The sequence below is a fragment of the Trichosurus vulpecula genome, chromosome 2 (genome assembly GCF_011100635.1).
Source record: "Trichosurus vulpecula isolate mTriVul1 chromosome 2, mTriVul1.pri, whole genome shotgun sequence".
Taxonomy (NCBI): domain Eukaryota; kingdom Metazoa; phylum Chordata; class Mammalia; order Diprotodontia; family Phalangeridae; genus Trichosurus; species Trichosurus vulpecula.
In genome coordinates, this window is record NC_050574.1 from 227,391,833 (window position 1) to 227,410,628 (window position 18,796).

The following is an 18,796-nucleotide window of genomic DNA, read 5'->3' on the forward strand; positions in this document are numbered from 1 at the left end:
GAGATGTGTGTGCATGTGTATATGCGCATGTGTGTGTGCATGTGTGTGCATGTGCACACGTGCGTGTGTGTGTGTGTGTGTGTGTGTGTCTATGTAAGGGAAGATTTAGATCCTGAGTCACTGGAGGGCCCAATCCCATCTCCACCCTGCTGGAGATTTATGAGATAAAATAACAAGGCAAAAACAAGACAGATAAATGCATATCCTCAAACACATTTCAACATCTCCTTCTAAATGTGCTTTCGCCTAACTTCATTTCCGTATTTGCCTGGCAGAGGAAACAGGGCTAAGGAAAATTCTAAGTCTTTATTACTCAGCTGCCCCGAGGAAGTTCCTGCTGTTTGCAAGTTGGAACAGTTCCTAACCCTCCTGATCTTCTCAAGGCCAATGTTGCTGTGGCAGCTGAGCACCCAACACAAGTAAACATGAAGAAGCGCTCTGTCAGCAGTGGCCATGTGACTAGTCCAAATGAGCAGAAGGCTGGGGCTTCCATTTTATTGAATGAATCTTTTCCCTCCCTAATTACCTCTCCATTTTTTATGGATGTGCTAAGCAGAGGAAGTAACTCAGGTCAGAAATTTGTCCAGCTTTGAGCTGGAAGTTGTCTAAATGAAGGCCCAGAAGCCCCCTGACTTTCTTTTGAAATAAATAAATTTTCAATAGTTCTATTCTTGATTATGTTCCATAAAAGCTTATCTTAACACACTAAGGATAGACATTCCAGATGGAATCCTATGAAAATAAGTTTTCCAATTCTAACATGGACTACTTAAAATCTTTTGGAGTAAAATATTTTAAATAAAATAATGAAACATCCAATCCAATACATATGTCTTGGGTCTGCACTAATAGAAGTGCTATAAGGATTGTTGGATTTAGAGATGAAAGAAATCTGTGCTATCATATGGTCTAATCTTATTTCAGATATGAAAAGATTTTGTTCAGTTGTGTCCAACTCTTTGTGACCCCATTTGAGGTTTTTTCAGCAAAGATACTGGAGGGGTTTGCCATTTTCTTCTCCAACTCTTTTGACAAATGAGGAAACTGAGGCAAACAGGGTTAAGTGACTTACCCAGGGTCACACAGCTAGTAAATATCTGAGGCCAGATTTGAACTCAGGAAGATAAGTCTTCCTCATCCTAAGCCCCGTGCTCTATATACTACACCACCTACCTGCCCTGGCATGAGAAGATTTAGACCTGTGGAAATAAAGTAACTTATGTAAGGTCACACTGGTAGTAGGCAGCAGAGCATAAATTCAAACCAAACTTCTAGTTCCATATCCTGTGTTTTTTCTACTACCCCAGAAACTCATTCAAAGGCATTTCATTACTGCACAGGGCATTGGGGGTGGGGTGGAGAGATGGCACGCAGAGAGAAATGCTTTCAGTAATGCTACATTCGGAATAACTCACGGGTTTTAAAACATTGAGATTTAGGGGGTAAAAATTGTTTCACTTCCTTGAGTTCCTTAATTTTGTTTTTAATTCCAGGATTGCAAGTGGAAAATGTATATGGAGTTGGATGGAGATGAAATTGCGATAACCTACATAAAGGATGTGACATTCAACACTAACCTACCTGATGTAGAGACTTTAAAGATGACAAAGGTAGGGTTCTATTTACAGCTTAAAAGCTTTTATGAATTCATGGATCTCAAACAAAGACATTAAAATACTCCAGCAGTGAGCTTTTGTGCCTGTCGACGCTCATATAAGCTCAGACTCAAGCTGATTGTTAAAAGGCACATTTTATTTAGCAGATTGGGATCATAATAGTTTTTTTGTTAAAATCCCACTTATGCTGCATGAACGATAAAGCAGGGCAGAAAAGAAATCATTTAAAATTTTTCTTTTCTGACTTCAGGTTTCCTTACCCTTAGTTATTTACAACATTTAAAGGAAAAGCAAATGCCAACAATAAAAACATTGAGCTAACTTAGGGTCATTTTAAACTTCAAAAACCTTAGAAAGAACACTTTCTTGCTGTAATCTTTCCTCATTCTTCCCTTGGAGGCCAGAAATAAAGGTATACATGAAGAAGAATGGGAGTCTTGGATAAATCTTTAATGAATGAGGCCTCCCTATACTCAGTCCTATAAAGGTTGGGGAAGAATATCTCTCATTTTGTCACAGCTCCAGTGTCAAACACAAACTACCTAAGGCACCTGAATAATGCAGCCCTACACATGGCAGCTAGGTGACACAGTGGACTAAGCACTGGCCCCGGAGTCAGGAAGACCTGAGTTCAAATCCAACTTCAGATAATTACTAGCTGTGTGACCCTAGGCAAGTCATTTAACCCTGTTTATCTTAGTTTCCTCATCTGTAAAATGAGCTGGAGAAGAAAATGGCAAACCACTCCAGTGTCTTTGCCAAGAAAACTGTAAATGAGGTCACAAAGAGTCAGACACAACTCAACAACAACCTAATAATTTAATACATAGTATAATAGAATATATGTATTACTATACATAATGCAAGATTCTGACCAAGAACCTATCATTGCCAACACAATTCCACTCCAGAAGAACATCTAACAACTTAGGGCCCAAAGGTCAATGTGTAGCATGAGTAATCATTAAGCCATCTTGCTGAAGAATATTGGCTACAAATGATAATCCAGTAAAAACTATATACCAACAAGATGCTGATTCAGTGAAGAAAATGGGAGGTATATGACAAAGAAGTGTTAAGAATGTCAGATGCTGAAGTCACGTTAAAATGTAATTAATACAAAAAACTTAAATCGATATATAATCTCATTGATGTGGACAGCCCCTGCAGTGATGTAGATTTCAGCCTATCCATCCTGTATAGACCTTGTCCCTATTCTTCCCATACATTCATCAGAAGGGGCCTACCCACTGTAGGATGCCGCCCTCCCCCGCACCTCCCCCTCCCGCCCAGATCTCAACACATGACCAATCCATCTTTTTTTTCAAACATACTTGCATCTGATGACATCCTTTGGAGGATAATACATGTGGTGAGCAAATTAGGTCAGAGTATCCAGCCCCTTAGATTCTAAATGTGTATAAAGTACTTAAAGGTCCAAATCTGTATTAACTATAAAAGGGTTCATCAGGAGAATGTTTTATTGTTGGACCTTTCTATGTAACTATGAGTTATTCCCACATAACTGTTTACTTTTAAAGATGATTATCTCATACTCACTTTCTTTTGTTTGGGGAGGGGTGTAGGAATAGACACTGCCTCAGTTGTTTTAAAGATCTAAGAAAAATATTTTCTCTTCCACCCATATACTTTGAAACAACAGTAGCTCATACCTTGAAAAAAAAACAAGAAATATTTTCTTTAGTGGTTTAGACTTAACAGTCAGTCAATCAATCAACGGTCAGGCTGATAGGTGGTACAGCGGTTAGACCTCTGGGCCTATAGTCAGGAAAACCTGAGTTCAAATCCTGATTCAGACACTGACCAGCTGTGTGACCCTAGGTAAGTCACCTAATTTCTTTCTATTTCAGTTTTCTCAGTTGTAAAATAGGGATAATAATAGCACCTACCTCCCAGGGTCATTTTAAGAACCAAATGAGTTAATATTGGTAAAGCACTTAGCACAGTGCTTGGCACATAGTTGGTACTGTATAAATGCTAGCTATTATTTTTATTATTATTAATCAACAAGCATTCATTCATTCATTCAATAAATATTTATTAATATATTATGTGCCAGGCACTGCACTAAGCACTGGGGATACAAAAAGAGGCAAAAGACAGTCCCTGCCTTCAAGGAGCCTACATTCTAATGGTTTTGTAATTATGTTACCTTTTGTGTACTGGGGACTGGAGCTACAAAGATGAAAGCAAAAGTCTCTATCCTCAGAGAGCTTATGTCTAACTGGAGAGGAAAAGTGTATATAGGTAACTATGTACAAAACATACAAAACAAATATAAATCTGATGTGGGAAATAATCCAAATCATAACCTGATGGACACAGCCTGAGTAATAGGAAAGGTAGTTTAGAAGGTCATTCTGAAAAAAAAAATCTGTTACAATTATAGACTGTTTTCTTTTCAGCCACCATTTGTAATGGAAAAGTGGATTGTGGGAATTGTTCCAAATCAGACTGTTGAATACATTGTAACATATGAGGTAAGTGTGGGAGAGAAAAGGGAAATGATTCGTTCAATATCCATTAATTAGCAGTTGTTTGCTAAGTGGCTATGTGGTATATGATACATAAGAAGTATTTGGGCCCTTGAGTGGTATCTATCAAAGAGTAACATATTCTCTGCCCTAGATTAGTAGGAGAATCTAGATGAATTTATATAGAGAAATATAATTATCACAAAGGCATTTTGATGGAGAATCATGGGTAGGAGGTTAAAGTTAAATTGGCAGGTTGGTGAAGGCAAGTGAAGCTGGATAATGTGCTGTCCTTTGAGTTTTACTTTCCAGTAGTGGTTTATTATAAGGTGGAGAAAGTTTGACAGCCTGTCCTAGTCTGTATGTCATGAGTGCCTACACCTTAACGAAATCCTTATAATCCAGTATTTGTTCTATGCTTTGGTTCATTCTTGACTTATTCTTGGAAATCCATATCTCTGATCAGTAGCCAATCTCAGGGTGGTGAAACCCTGGAAAAAGAGGCCCATGCCTATAATTCCCACTGCTGAGGAGGCTGAGGCCAGTGGATCCTTAATCTCAAGTTTTGAGCTGCGGCAGGGTTGAAACTGCTCAAGTATCCACCTTGTGAGTGGGGCCTAAGAAGGGGCACCCAGCCTGGGTCAGAAATGGAGCAGATCCAAGCTTCCATGGTGATCCCAATAGAGTCATGCCTCCAGCCTGGATAAGATAGAAGATTCAAAGAAACCAGCAAACAGTACCCAAACTCACATAGAACTGACTTTCATCAGGGGACAAATTTTCATCTTTCTGGTGACTAAATATTCACGCCTTTCAGTCAGAGTAAACCCCTTACCAGTGCTACAGTAACAGAATGTTGCTTGATGAGCACAAATGCAGAGCAAAGGGGCTCCTTTCCCCCCAAAGCTCTTCTGCCTAGGCTGTTAAGACTTAATGATCTCTCCACAAATAAGAAGCCAATCCTAGTGATTGGATTTTCAAATTTTGCAAACACAGTTATCCCTTCTACATCATAGGGGCTAGGGGTATAGGGTCCACGATCTGGAAAATCCATGTAAAGTTTTTTGGTCCTCCCTTCATACCAGAGAAGAAGTCTGAATTTTTATGATATTCAAAGATAAAATATGTTGATATTATGTAGTGATATATATACATATATTATACATTTCTGGGTTTATAAACTTTTTCTGTGTCATCTGCTGATATTTGCATGTCACTCCTCAAAAAATTTCCATTTAATTTCTTATGCTGACCCATGATATATCGAAACCGTGATGGGGAAAGTCATGATGTGGAAGGGATAATTGTAAAGTCTCTTTCCCTCACCTAGTAATAGTGGAGACCTTTATAGAGATGGACAATGGAGGCATCCTTGAACTCTTGGGGGATAATTTCCTCTTGCCATATAACCTGGAAAATTTCAGTCAACTTTTGTATTAGCAAATCTCAGCTGGAATAGAATAAGCACCAGGTGCTTTGCCACATGAAAGGAGCCTAATGGCATTCAAAACCTCTTGTTCGGTTGGAACTTCAGCTAGGGAAGGACCGACTTCAGCCTGAGGTAAATGGTCAGTGGCTTTGAGAACGAAGGATAACAACCAACCAACCAACCAGCCAATGGGGACCAAATGACCTTCATCTTCTCTTCCTCTCATTTGTTCTAAATTCCACGTGGGACATTTTTTTTCTCCTTCCTTTATATAAACCATATCCCCTTTTGTTTTTACTTATCAATATAGCATCATTTCAACAGATTTCTTAATGCATTACAGTTCTTAAGCTTACAGTTTTCTTTGCATTGATGAAAGATCCCAGAAAGACACCTTAATCTACATGGATTGGTGGCTTCTGTGGAGGCATCCTCATTGACATCAATATTGAGTGTTTTGGTCTCTGATCTTAGAAGCCATCTAGACCTACCCCATACTTGAACAACAATTACTTTTACAACACTCCCAATAAGCCTTTGCTTAAAGACTTCCAGCTTGTCCAGGGAGAGATCAAGGAGGGGGGTGTCATTAGGAACCCCTAATTGCCAAGGTCAGCCATTCCACTTTTGGATAGCTCTTTGGGTGGGAAGTATTTTCACCTCCTGTGGTTAAAAGGACAATGAAAGCAGAATCTTTTTAAACCAATAAGATGCTAGAATAAAGGGAGTGGGGAGAAAACTAAATTAAAAGGGGATAGAAATTTCCTACCTAATGCCTATACAGTGTTCCCAAAAGGAAAAATTCAGTAGCAAGACACAATTGTTTTCTTTCCCTCTAATTGTATAATCTTGCTTTGTATGTGTTTGTTGGGTTTTGCTTTTTTTATCTCCTTGTTTGTTTTTTTTTAACAGAGCGATGTTAGATCTCCAAAAAGTAGTAAACATGTCCAATCAATTCAGTGGAGCAAAATGAAGCCTATAGATGAAGTAAAGGCAGTGAAGCTTGTAATTCAGACGTCATTTGCCAACTCGGAGGGCAATGCTGGAAGCAGATCTAACTCAAGTAAGTCAGGATTTGTAAACTAGATAGTTGGGGTAAGATAGAGCCCCCCAAAAGAAATAGATCATACCTAAGATCATAGATTGACCTCTATGGGCCTCAGTTTCCTCATCTGTACAGTGAGCGTGTGGGAGGGACTTATTTCCCTCCCACACTCTCATTGGGCCTGGCATATAGTAGGTGCTTAATAAATGCTTATTCCCTGTCCCCTTCCCTCTACCAATGAAGTCACAGGTCTAGACCCTTTTCCAATAAATCAAAGCTTCCTTATGAGGAAGTAGAGCATAGCAGATTCACCACTGGACCTGGGTGTCAGGAAGATCTAAGTTTAGACACCCCCTGTGATATTTATTAGTTCTGTGACCATGGGCCTCAGTTTTCTTATCTATAAGGTAGGGATAATAATACCTATAGAAGTGAGATAATGTTTGTATTAGCATCTCCAAACTTCAAAAAGCTTAACAACCGTCAATTCTTATTTTCTAGAATATTTATCCGATAGATAAGAAATAAAGGGAGTTATAGATGTGAACTTCTGTTCAGAGCCTATCAATAAAACATCAAATAATGAGAAATAATAAATAGGCATGAAGGCATAATAATTAAATTTCACTAAATAGCTGCAGAAATAGAGAATTGCAGAATTTAAAGTGCCAGAAAAATTAGACATTATCCAACACCCTCATTTTTCTACTGAGTAAATGGAGACCAAGGAAGGTAAAATGATTTGCTAGATATCTTGCTTATCTAAGTAAAAAAGCTAAGATTAGAATCTAAATCCTCTGACTTCAAATCAAATACTCACTAAACTAGATTGTGTTACTACTTTGTGTAAACAAGCATAGGAACCATGAAAAACTACAATAAAAACTGTAATTTAAAAGTTCTCCATGAAGTACTCACACAGATGATGCATTTATGCTGTGCATGCACAAGTAGGAATGAACGCATATTCAAGAATACCAGCCTTTTTTTTTTTGACTCACAGAATGCTTTCTTAGGATTTATTGTTTTTGTCGTTGTTGTTCAGTTGTTCCCAACTCTTCGTGACCCCATTGGGGGTTTTCTTAGCCAAGATACTGGAGTGGTTTGCTATTTCCTTCTCCAGCTCGGTTTATAGATGAGGAAACTGAGGCAAATGGGGTTAAGTGACTTACCCAGGATTACACAGCCAGTAAGGGTCTGAGGCCAGATTTGAACCCAGAAAGATGGGTCTTCCTGACTTCAGGCCCAGCACTCTTCCACTGTGCCATCTAACTGCGTAATACAAAAACCGTCTCTTTTTTTAATGCTTTATTGTAAAATGCACATGGAAAATTAATACAACCAACTAAACTTGCTTAGTAACTATTTACATTTAAATTAATTTCAGTGCCTAAAGTATCATAAACTTTTAAAAATCACTCTAACTTCTAATCAGAACTCTGTTTGTTCATTTTTATTCACTTTTTTTTTCCTTCTTCCTGGATAGAGCAAGTATGTAATCCATTCTTGTGACTTTACTTTTTTTTGCCTTCCATTATTTAGCCCTTTCCAGATTTCTTTGTATACCTCTCCTTCCTGATCACCTTAATTGCATTATATCATTTCATTACATTTATTACCATAATGTATTTAACCATTCTCTAATTGTTGAGTATTTAAGTTGTTTCTAGGGTTGCTGGGTTGTTTCTTTGTTTGTTTTTTGCCATCACATGAAATACTACTATGAAAATCTTTGTATAGATAACTTTTTCTTGTCTTGATAACACTTTCAGGGTATATTCCCAACAATGGACTTATTAGGTCAGAGGGTATGATCATTTTGTAACTTTTACTGTGTCAAAAGCAACTCCATTAGTCTTAATTTCTATTACTGAGTGTCAAAAAGAAAAGAGGGAAAGAAAAGGAAAAGACATGAAGTAAAAGAGGAGGACAATAAGTGATGGCGTACATTGAAAGTTGAGCAGAAGGACAAAGGTGAAAAATAAGGAGATATGTTCAAGACAGCATAATAGTTGCTAGTATATGTGTATGTGTGTATATATAATATGTGTGTGTATATGTGTGAATATACATATGTACATATATAAATGAATTTTATATACTTGTTCAGTATTTTGAAACCTTGAGAAACACAAAGTTTCCAAGTTATTAAGAAAATATAATCCATATTCACCTCTTTTAGATAAACATATGAGTCCACCCTAAAAAATAAGTAGTCAGTTCAAAACACGTATGTAGAGAAGTACCTGTCTTGGCTAGGATCATTGATATTGGCTCCTTCTTCCCTACCAAAAAATAAAAAACAAAAAGTTTAGCCTGCCTAATTTTTAGTTTTTAATTCAAAATTTGACCCACATATAAAAGACAAGGGAACAAATATACAGGTTCCACTAAAGGAGGCTAAAGAAGCATTCTACTTACAGGATTGAGCACCTTACATAAGAGAAAGGAGAGACATTTTCAAATAGTGCACACTCAGGCTTAAAAGAAAATTGCTCTAATTAGCCAAAATCCCATAAATTCAGATATTCATTAAACAAGCCAGTTGGTACAAGAGTGAAGACGTATTGAGACAAACCCTCAGTAAATGGAATTGAATGCTTGCTTGCTTGCCTGTCTTTTAAAGCCAAGACATTTCCACGATGTAAGGCAGTTACTTCATGGAGAAAGATGTAGATAAATAGATGATATAAATTGATAGAGAGAGATCAATAGAGTTTAATAGAAATAGACATAGATTGATATAATGATGGATAGAGATCAATAGATACATAGAGATAAATAGGTGATAGAAACAGAATCAGAGATAGATACAGATGTGTGTATTGATATATGTGTGTATGTATATATATATGTACATATGCATGTGTATATATATTAATTATAGCTTTTATTTAGGAGGAGGGAAATAGAGATAGATATTGGTAAAAACCATAAGTGTTTATATCATTATTGACATATATATACACAATAAACATATATATTTGTATATACATACATGTGTACATATATACACATACCTGTACACATGTTTTGTTCATGATTTGGCACTGAATGACAATAGCAGAAATTCTCGTTTTCCTTGACAATACTACTTTAGGACAGAAAGTTGAATTGGAATTCTTGGAATACAAGTGAATTTCTCTCACTTTAAAAATAGGCAACTTCTAAAGCTGCTACAGATAAGTTCAATTACCTATTTCTACTTAAATTTCCCTTCAGGGAAAGGGTAATGCTGGAGGGTTCATCTCCAAATTTTCAGTATAAGCATTTACATCCTGGAAATTGGCAAAACATATAAACCAAGCCTTGATTTATTGTTTCATTGATTTTCTAGACTTAAGAAAAGAATGGAGAAAATGTTAATACTGCAGATTAAACTTAAAAGTGTGTCATGTGCATACATTTTAGAAAGCCTCTTGTTAGAACATTTAGCAGCACACCCCTGCTTTAGGATCTAAAAAACCTCATAGAATTTAAGAGCAGCATGGCTCTGGAAATCCCCTGTTCTCCAACACTCATAATGTAATTTATTTTATAAAAATTTATTTTATTTTCAATTCATGGAACAAAACAAGCACTTCCTCAACAAAGTATAATAAAAAATATGATTACACATGAAACTGGAGATCTACTGTGTACAACTTGCTATTCTCTCCAAATATACAAATTATCATGCAAATTTCTTTTTATCCCCTTCCCCCCCACTTTTTTCCCCACCCTAAAGACGGTTATCATTAGAGACAAACAGGTGTATGTGTGTAAAATTAAATCTGTAAAAATATATCAGAAAATAAAAATTTTATTTTACAGCTTCTTAATAAAACAAATATGCAATAAAGACAAATAATATGTATAACAACATCTGAAGCCATTTATCCTCCATCCTAAGGAGAATTAAATAATGCTTTGAGAGCAGCAAGATTGTGTGATAGTAAGTAATGGGCTAGACATAAGAAGACCTGAGGTCTGATAACAATTCTTCCATTTAGTAGATGAGTGACTTTGGGCAAGCTGTGTGACCTCAGTGGGCCTCAGCTTCCTCATATGCAAAAAGAGGAGATTGGATTAGATGATCTCTAAGAATCCTTCCAAATCTTTGAATCTATGAGTCTTTGAGACACTTAGGAAGTTACTTAACCTCTCTGAATGTTTCTTCTTCTACAAAATGGTCATCATTGTGCATAGTGTACATAGTGCACAACCTGTCACCTAGGTTCAAATGAAATCTGTATTTAAAGTACTTTATAACCATAAAATGCTGTATACAGAAATCAGATGATGTGATGTATATAATTTCTAAAGAATATATCTTCAGAATACAGTACTTGCATAGTACAATAAAATGATCAGATAGGTAGATAGACAGAAAAAGAGAGAGAGAGAGAGAGAGAGAGATATGAAAAATGAGATTAAATTTTGTCATCTGCCTTCAATAGATAAATCAATAGATACAAAGTGATTTTTGAAGCTTTAAAAAAAAAAAAGGTCAAGCCTTCCTGGCAAGATCCATAAATAGAGCTTCACCAGATTCATTTCTGATGAAAATGAAATTTGCCATTTGGATTTCAAATTTTGAAACATACCTACAATTTGTATTTCACCTACAAGTGGTTTTTATCAACTCCATCTCTATAAATTCTCTTCCTTCAACCCCTGGAGTCATAAGCACTCCTCCCAAGATTAGTTAATAATTAACGTTACCCATATTTTGAAGGTAAGGGAAAAAAAGTGGGGAGGCAATATAATAACTTGGCAATGACACCAAAGCCAAGGCAGGTCGGGATAATAAGCACCCATTCCAGGTTTCTCTGCCTTTGTTTGCTCACTGAGAAGGATTCAAGTTGTTTTTTTTATATTCTGAACAAAGGCTACTGCATGTGCCTGAATTTTTTTTCTTCCTTCTTTAGCATATGGGTGAGTAAGAGAAGGAATAATTGAGTTGTAGCTTATAAAAATTATCTGGGTGAGACCCCAGGGTGAAGTGTCTTCTATTACACACAAATAACAGAAACTCATGGTTCCAACAGGAGGCCTGAGAATAAAAATAGGAAGGCATGGTAGATTCTTCTCCTGAGGCTGAGTGTTTCAAAGGCCAAGAATGGGCTGAATGATGGGTGGAATCAGTCGCAACAGGCAGGGAGGACTCAGGAATGTTGGGCACTGTGGTGCAGGCATTAAGGTAAGGAAGAAAAAAAAATCTCAGGAATTAATTCTTTTCTTTCTCAACTAAAAAAAAAATAGCTAGAAGGAATGTTTCTCTCAGAATGAAAATATCTTAACAAAGGAAAGTCCTCCAGGTGGCATGAAGTACAGTACAGAAACGTGGTTTTTCTTGCCCATTCCCAACCATAAGAACACAGGTACATCAGGGCCTGAGCCATATTTTTCCAGTGTGTTCTCATCTACCACTCCAGGAAGTCCCTAAATACCCCCAGAGGAATAGTCATGGAAGACCTAACAATTTCCAAGAATAAGATGTGTGCCATTTGCTCTTTAAAGAAAACATAAGGAGCAAATGTACAGCAAATGCTTCAGCATTTCCAAGCCAGTTTTGACCTTTCTTCAGGAGAGATCCTGCAACCTCAGCATCTCAGGGAAATGACCCCTTGATAGATTTAAGAATTGACTCAAAAAGAAACAACAGAAGAAAGTTTGATTCCTAACCTCAATTCAATGAATGGACTCATCAATGAGTTCTCACTTGAATACCTCACCTGGGGCCAGTGCCTAGGCTAGGTGTTATGGCGGAATCTTAGGAAGAATAAGACACGGCCTCTCCTCTCAGAGAGCTTCGGTGTTGATTGAGGAGACAAAGCATACACACAAGGAACAAATGTAGAACAATTCATTAAATTTTCAGAGTCATGATTTCTAGACTCTTAATTATAAAATTTTAAGGATTCTTTGAAAGCACTGAGTCTAACCTACTTATTGTACAGGGCAGCTAGGTGGCGCCATGGTGCATGGAGCACTGGGCTTACCATCAGAAAGACTCCTCTTTCTGAGTTCAAATATGGCCTCAGACCCTTACTAGCTGTGTGACCTTGGGCAAGTCACTTAATCCTGTTTGCCTTATTTACTCATCTGTAAAATGAGCTGGAGAAGGAAATGGCAAACTACTTCAGGGTCTCTGCCAAGAAAACCCCAAATGGGGTCATGAAGAGTTGGACATAACTGAAAAAAAACTCAACAACAACTTATTGTGTAGATGAAGAAACTAAGGGCCAAAAAGATTGAGTGATTTTTCAAGATGATACTTAGAATCAGTGGAGGAGCCAAGCTAGACCTCATGACTTCCAAAACTGTCCTATGTTTCCTTTCTAATTGTCACAGGGTAGCAGAAAAAACAAAGATCAAATATGTCAATGAATTGAAGAGGTAGAGTTTGAGCTAGAGCTTGAAGGATAGGTGGAGAGGATGAGGGGTTGGGAGTGGGGAGCAATGTAGGTAAAAGGAAACACACCCTCACAAGCTGAATAACCAAAGTCGTAACAAAAAAAAAGGAGACCATGTAATATGTAACCTTTGTACTGAGATTTTTTTTTAACCAGACCCATAATTTCATAAGTATATTGAGCTCCCAATGAGGAATTTCCTCTACAAAGGCAGATTAGAACCTTCATTGAAACTTATAGCTGTAGAGAGTTGCTTGAAGATACCAAGAGGTTAGATGATCTCCCAGACTTGAGCCCAGGCCTTCTTCACTCCACTATGTCATGGCATCCTCTGCACAATCCTGCCCTTCCACTGGAAAATACTGGAACAAAAATGGCTAACAATAGAAATATGATGTAAACAAGAAAATTGTAGGTAGGCATCTATCTGCCTTCAATGAATGGGGACCCTAGGCCCCAGTGGACTACATCCCAGGATACTGAAAGAATTTGCAGGTATAATTATTGGTGATCTCATAAAAAAAAAACACTTATGAGGACTGGGAGAGAAGCTTTGAGATGACAGGTAGACTAGTGTTGCTCCAGTCTTCAGTAAGAGAAAAAGGTAAAGTCTTCAAACTAGAGTGAGTGAGCTCAACATTCCTTTACTTTGACAGTTGGAAAAATTCTAGAATGTCTTATTAGCTGGATGACTTTTTAGAATTTCAAAAATGACTTGATGATGGCTACAAGCCTGCATAAGTTTATCAAATACAAGTCAGACCAGACTAACAAAATTTCCTCTTTAAAAGGATTACTAGACTGGCAGATTAAGAAAATAACATAGAGATAGAACACCAGGATTTCAACATGAGATAAAGTGTTATAGGATATCCTTGTGGACAAGATAGAGAGTATGGGATAGGTGAGACTATTGTCAAGTAGGTCCGGAACTAGTCAAATGGCTGGATCCAGTGAGTGATAATTAAAGAAACAATTTCAGTCTGGAGTGATGTCCCTAGAGGATTATCACAGAGCTCTTTGACCCTATTCTGGTTGAGATCTTGATCAATGAGTCAATCATCAAATTTAGAAACCACAAAAATATATTACATGACAAAATGTGTATTCAAAAACACCTTAGAATCCTAAAATATTGAATCAAATGTAATAAGATGAAATTGTAATAATGATAAATGTAAAATTCTACAATTACATTCCCAAAAGATCAATGAAGAGTATAGTATGAAAGAATCAAAGCTAGACAAGTATTCATGTAAAAAAAAACCTGGATGTTTTACCTGAGTACTAACTTAATATGAGTCAACACTAGGACATGACAGCCAAAAAGGTTAATGTGATCTTAGATGGAATTAATAAGATTATCATGCCCAGAACAAGGGCATTATATGTCTATGCTCTACCCTGATCAGACCCCCATCTGGAGGCCACAGTGCTATGCATAGTTCCTTTAATTCCTCTCAATTCCTCACATATATTAAGCACCCACTATATGACATAAATTATCCTAAGCTGAGGAGATCAAGACAAAAACAAAACAACCCCAAAATTTGGGGAACTTATATTCTTTGGGGCGGAAAAGCCTCCAATGCCTTGCATATAGTAGGTGCCAAATAAATATTTGTTGAATTGAATCCAGTTTGGGGCACTACATTTTAGGAAGGGCATTAACAAGCTGAGATGAGCCAAGATGAGAATATCTTCAACTATCTGTAGACATGTTTTATTTTACCCCAGGAGGCAAAAATAGGATTAATGTCTGGAAATGACAAAGACACCCTTGTCCATTCAGTGTAAGAAAAAATTAACCTAACAATTAGAGCTGACCAAAAGGCTTCCTCAGGAGGAAATGAGTTTCCCCTTGGTGGAAATTCACAAGAAGGGAATGGTTTGCTGCTGAACAGGAATGTGGTAAAGAAGATTCCTGCTCAGGTATATAAGAAGGCTTAGATAACTGCTGAGGTGTCCTTGAAGTCTCAGGTTCTAGGAGTCTGTCATAGCAAAATGCTCCCTGAGTAGCATCTCCGACAGAGTGACTTAATCTCTACAAATGATTCCATGTTTGCAGTTGAGTCTTCGATGGACAGGATCACACCTCAGAGGTACCATAAAGGTCATTCTATGCTACCTCAGTTCGAAGTCTTTTTCTTTCTTTTCTATAACACCTCCACCAAAAAAAAAAAAAAAAAAAAAAAAAGCTCTTTGAATCTGAAAAGTGGCCACTGGCCAAAAACTTTGAAATCCTTACATGCAGGGTGCCTTTTGGTCACCAACATTTTATGAGCACATTTGTTTTAAATGGCCTATGCATTATTATTATTATCATTAGGAGAAGAAAGAGGAGTAATGATGATAATACTAATGATATTTAAGATTTGCAAAACACTTTACACGTGTGATTTCATTTGAGATAGTCTTCTATAATATTGGGCTGATGGTTAGCATATTGCTATATCAATGCACTGGAGTATTATAATAGTGTTTATTATAATTATTAATAATATTAATTAATATTTTAAATGTTAGTAATTAATATAATTATTAATGATTAACAATTAATCATTAAAACATTGGTTACTATTATTATTATTGCATTATAACCCTGTATAAGTGGCCCTGAGTGGCCACTCACACACCTACTCACTCTCTCAACTGGCTCACTCACTCCAACCTCCCTAGGTCTAGGGAGTTGTAGACTGGCAGGTCTAGATTCCCAAAGTGTAGCTATACTCAAACTTCCTCAAGATCCTAGAGCTAACCCTGTTTGGGGGAATGTACTTCCCCTAGTCACCTTAGTGCCCTGACCAGTGCATTGCCCTTCCCACAAACCAGCTACAGACAATGGCAACACTTTGAGATGTTAAACATAACATTTAGTTAACCAATACATTTCTTTAGACTCAAGCAAAAGAACTTATGCTAATATGTCAGGTGCTCACTTTAAATCAAATAAATACATCACAATCCATATATAAATCTGAGTCATACTCTCCAGTCAATGCATTCAGTATCTGGAGAGGAGGGTAGGTATCTATTTATAGAGACCTTCCAAGGTAGCATATGAGTGGAAAAACTCATGTACTCAGGGTAGCTCACAACTGTGGAACTATAAACTTTGGTGTCCTCTTTCCATCTCAGAAAATGTCTATACAAGTTCCTTGATAAACTTGGCTTGCATATTTAACAGATGTTTCCACTGCCAAGCTTGAGTCCATCCATTCTGTGCACAAATAACACTTCACTAGACATGACATCTCAGCCAAACTAGCTGATCCATTGGGTAACTTCTTTGATTTTCTGCATGTTAGCTGTTCCTCTGATCCTGTAGAATGACTCCTCAATAGCAGCTGTAACATCTGTTACTTTCAGCTTCCAGCTTAGCTTATGTAGGTATGAAATCTGTGCTTTCACCTCTCGCTGTCCTCTTTCTGAGTTCAAACTCTGAGACTTCTCTGCAAATGATTTCACCTCAGCCTATAGTTACCAAATTCTTGTCTTCTGTCAATAATCAAATAAATTACATTTTGTCTCATAATAATATAACAGCTCCAGTATCCATATCTCTCTAATATGCCATGACATGTCACATTCAAAATTTAGCAACTTATCTCAGAACTCTGAGTCAAAGTAATTATAGCTCTTAGAGCTATGAGCAAAGCAAATATAACTCAGCAATATACTGCTCCATATAAAAGGGTGACATCTCAAAAAGATAACTTATACCAGAATACCTTCATACTTAGAATTAATGTTTTAAGGAGGGGTGATTTGAATGGTAGGTTATTTTTCAACATCTGGAGGTAAAATGGTTTCCAGTAGGTTTGAATTATTCTTAAAAATTCTTATAAATCAGGAATGCAACATCGCAATAGCTTACGAGTTTCAATTCCATTTCTTTTGCAGATACAGACTGTCAATGGTTAAATACCCTGAGGATGCGACAAATTGCTTCCAATCCTTCTCCCTTTCAACGTTCTCAGAGCAATCCTATTACTGCTGGGTTACCCTACCTTCATAATCAAGCTTCCTATGCTGCTGCTGTCCAAAGAACACCCATTAAGCATTACCAAATCACACCTATAAATCATTCCCGAAGTTCATCTCCTACTCAATATGGATTGACTAAAAACTTCTCTTCACTGCATCTAAACTCCAGGGACAGTGGTATTTCTAGCATTCATTCAGATACCTCTTCAGAAAGGGGTCAGTATTCAGGGAGAAGCAGGAATAAATCTAATAGAGGGAGTGTTTCCCTCAATTCTTCCCCCAAGGGAAGATATAGTGGGAAAAGCCAGCACTCTGCTCCTTCAGCAGAAAGATACTCTGGGAAATTCTTTAGAGTCTCTCAATCAGCAATCAGTCCCCATCAGTCACAGGACTCCAAAAAGAACCCAAATAACATCCATCAACCGAGGACCATCCCAGGGATGCCTGTGAACATGGAAAATGACTCAAAAGCAAATGAAGATGAAAGCAAAGTTAGTGAAGGTGGATGGACAAAAGTAGAATATCACAAAAAACCTCGCCGGCCTGTTCCCATTAAAACTAATAAAGAAAGATCTAGAGGAGCCTATCGAGGCCGGAGAAATTTTTGATGCATAGTTAGCCGATTTCATTTTCTAGTCTTTGTAATGGATTTTGCTCACGTGGTGCCTTCAACTGTACTTTTATTTAAAAACCTCAACAGTATGTTAGCCTTGGGAAAGGGAAAGGGGAATGGGATGCCACCTATTCCAGAGACGGTGGTCAAACCAGGAGCAAATCTGTGGATCTCAGTCACCAAACATTATCCTCCTTTGCAGAGCGGGGAGGTGGGAGAAATGTGGATAGCTTCTGGCTTGAAGATCAAGGAGAATTCTTCACTCTATTTTTTTTTCTGAATTAACATTTGCCGTTCAGAGGAAAAAATATTACCATTTGCCCCTCCTATTTAAAAAAAATCAAATTACTTTGAAAATACTTATAATCTCATTAAAGTTTTTATTAGTATTTATTTTAGTCATGTATCTGTGTTTTTATTATGGACAGTAGCCTGCCAGAATAAAGAAAAGTCACCAACCTTACTATGGCTCATGCCCATGATCCCATTCATTGAGATTTATCAGAAACCAAAGATTTAAATTACTCAGGAAATTGGACATTTCTTCCAAGCTCCAAACTGACAGATCTTTTCTCTTGAATATTATTTTCTGCATTTTACCAAGTTGGGCGGGGCGGGGGGCGGGGGGGGGGGGTGGCATTGGGAACACCATGATGAGACTTCTTAGAATCTAAGAAATTTCGACATAAAAGAAAAGAGACAGAAAGCAGGGCAGCAACGTCACAAGCTGGAAGCTGAGAAATTTAAAATTACTAACATCCTTACTTGAGCAAGACAGTAAATACAAGCCTTGCAGCAACAAGACTGGAAGCAGCTGGGGGTAGAGGGGTGGAGTGCATGGGTGGAGTGTGGAGGTGGGAGGAAGCTGCCTACAAGACAATGGACAGGAGCTGCCGGAGTACTGACATCATAAATACACAATTCTTAACATTTTACAAACCAGAGAAGCCAGGCAAATAAGCTGGTATTGATTCCCAGATATTTGGGGTTCCCACTCAGGAATCAGTAGCCTAGCATATCAATATCCTTTTACTCTACACAGTTTTCTTAATGACTTATGGAAATCCCAATGACATGCTGCTCTTTTAATAGAAACCAGTCATCGTCAGAGTATGCGTGCATCTTCCCAGAGTAGCAGTCCGGCTGCAGTATAGTATTTGGGGCCCCAGGAAGGGAATCTTATTCTGAGGAGCCTACAGTTTGTTTAGGAATA

General features: G+C 37.5%; 1 protein-coding gene across 1 annotated transcript in view; it reads left to right on the forward strand.

Annotated features, from left to right (window-relative positions):
• Positions 1–17,981, forward strand: part of MAP3K20 (mitogen-activated protein kinase kinase kinase 20) — a 220,847-nt gene extending 202,866 nt beyond the window's left edge. The window contains exons 17-20 of the mRNA XM_036742495.1: positions 1,494–1,610; positions 4,043–4,117; positions 6,453–6,603; positions 16,887–17,981. Coding sequence (XP_036598390.1) covers positions 1,494–1,610; positions 4,043–4,117; positions 6,453–6,603; positions 16,887–17,578 — 1,035 coding nt within the window. The 3' untranslated portion in view covers positions 17,579–17,981. The remainder of the gene's footprint in view (positions 1–1,493; positions 1,611–4,042; positions 4,118–6,452; positions 6,604–16,886) is intronic.
• The last annotated feature ends 815 nt before the right edge of the window (positions 17,982–18,796 follow it).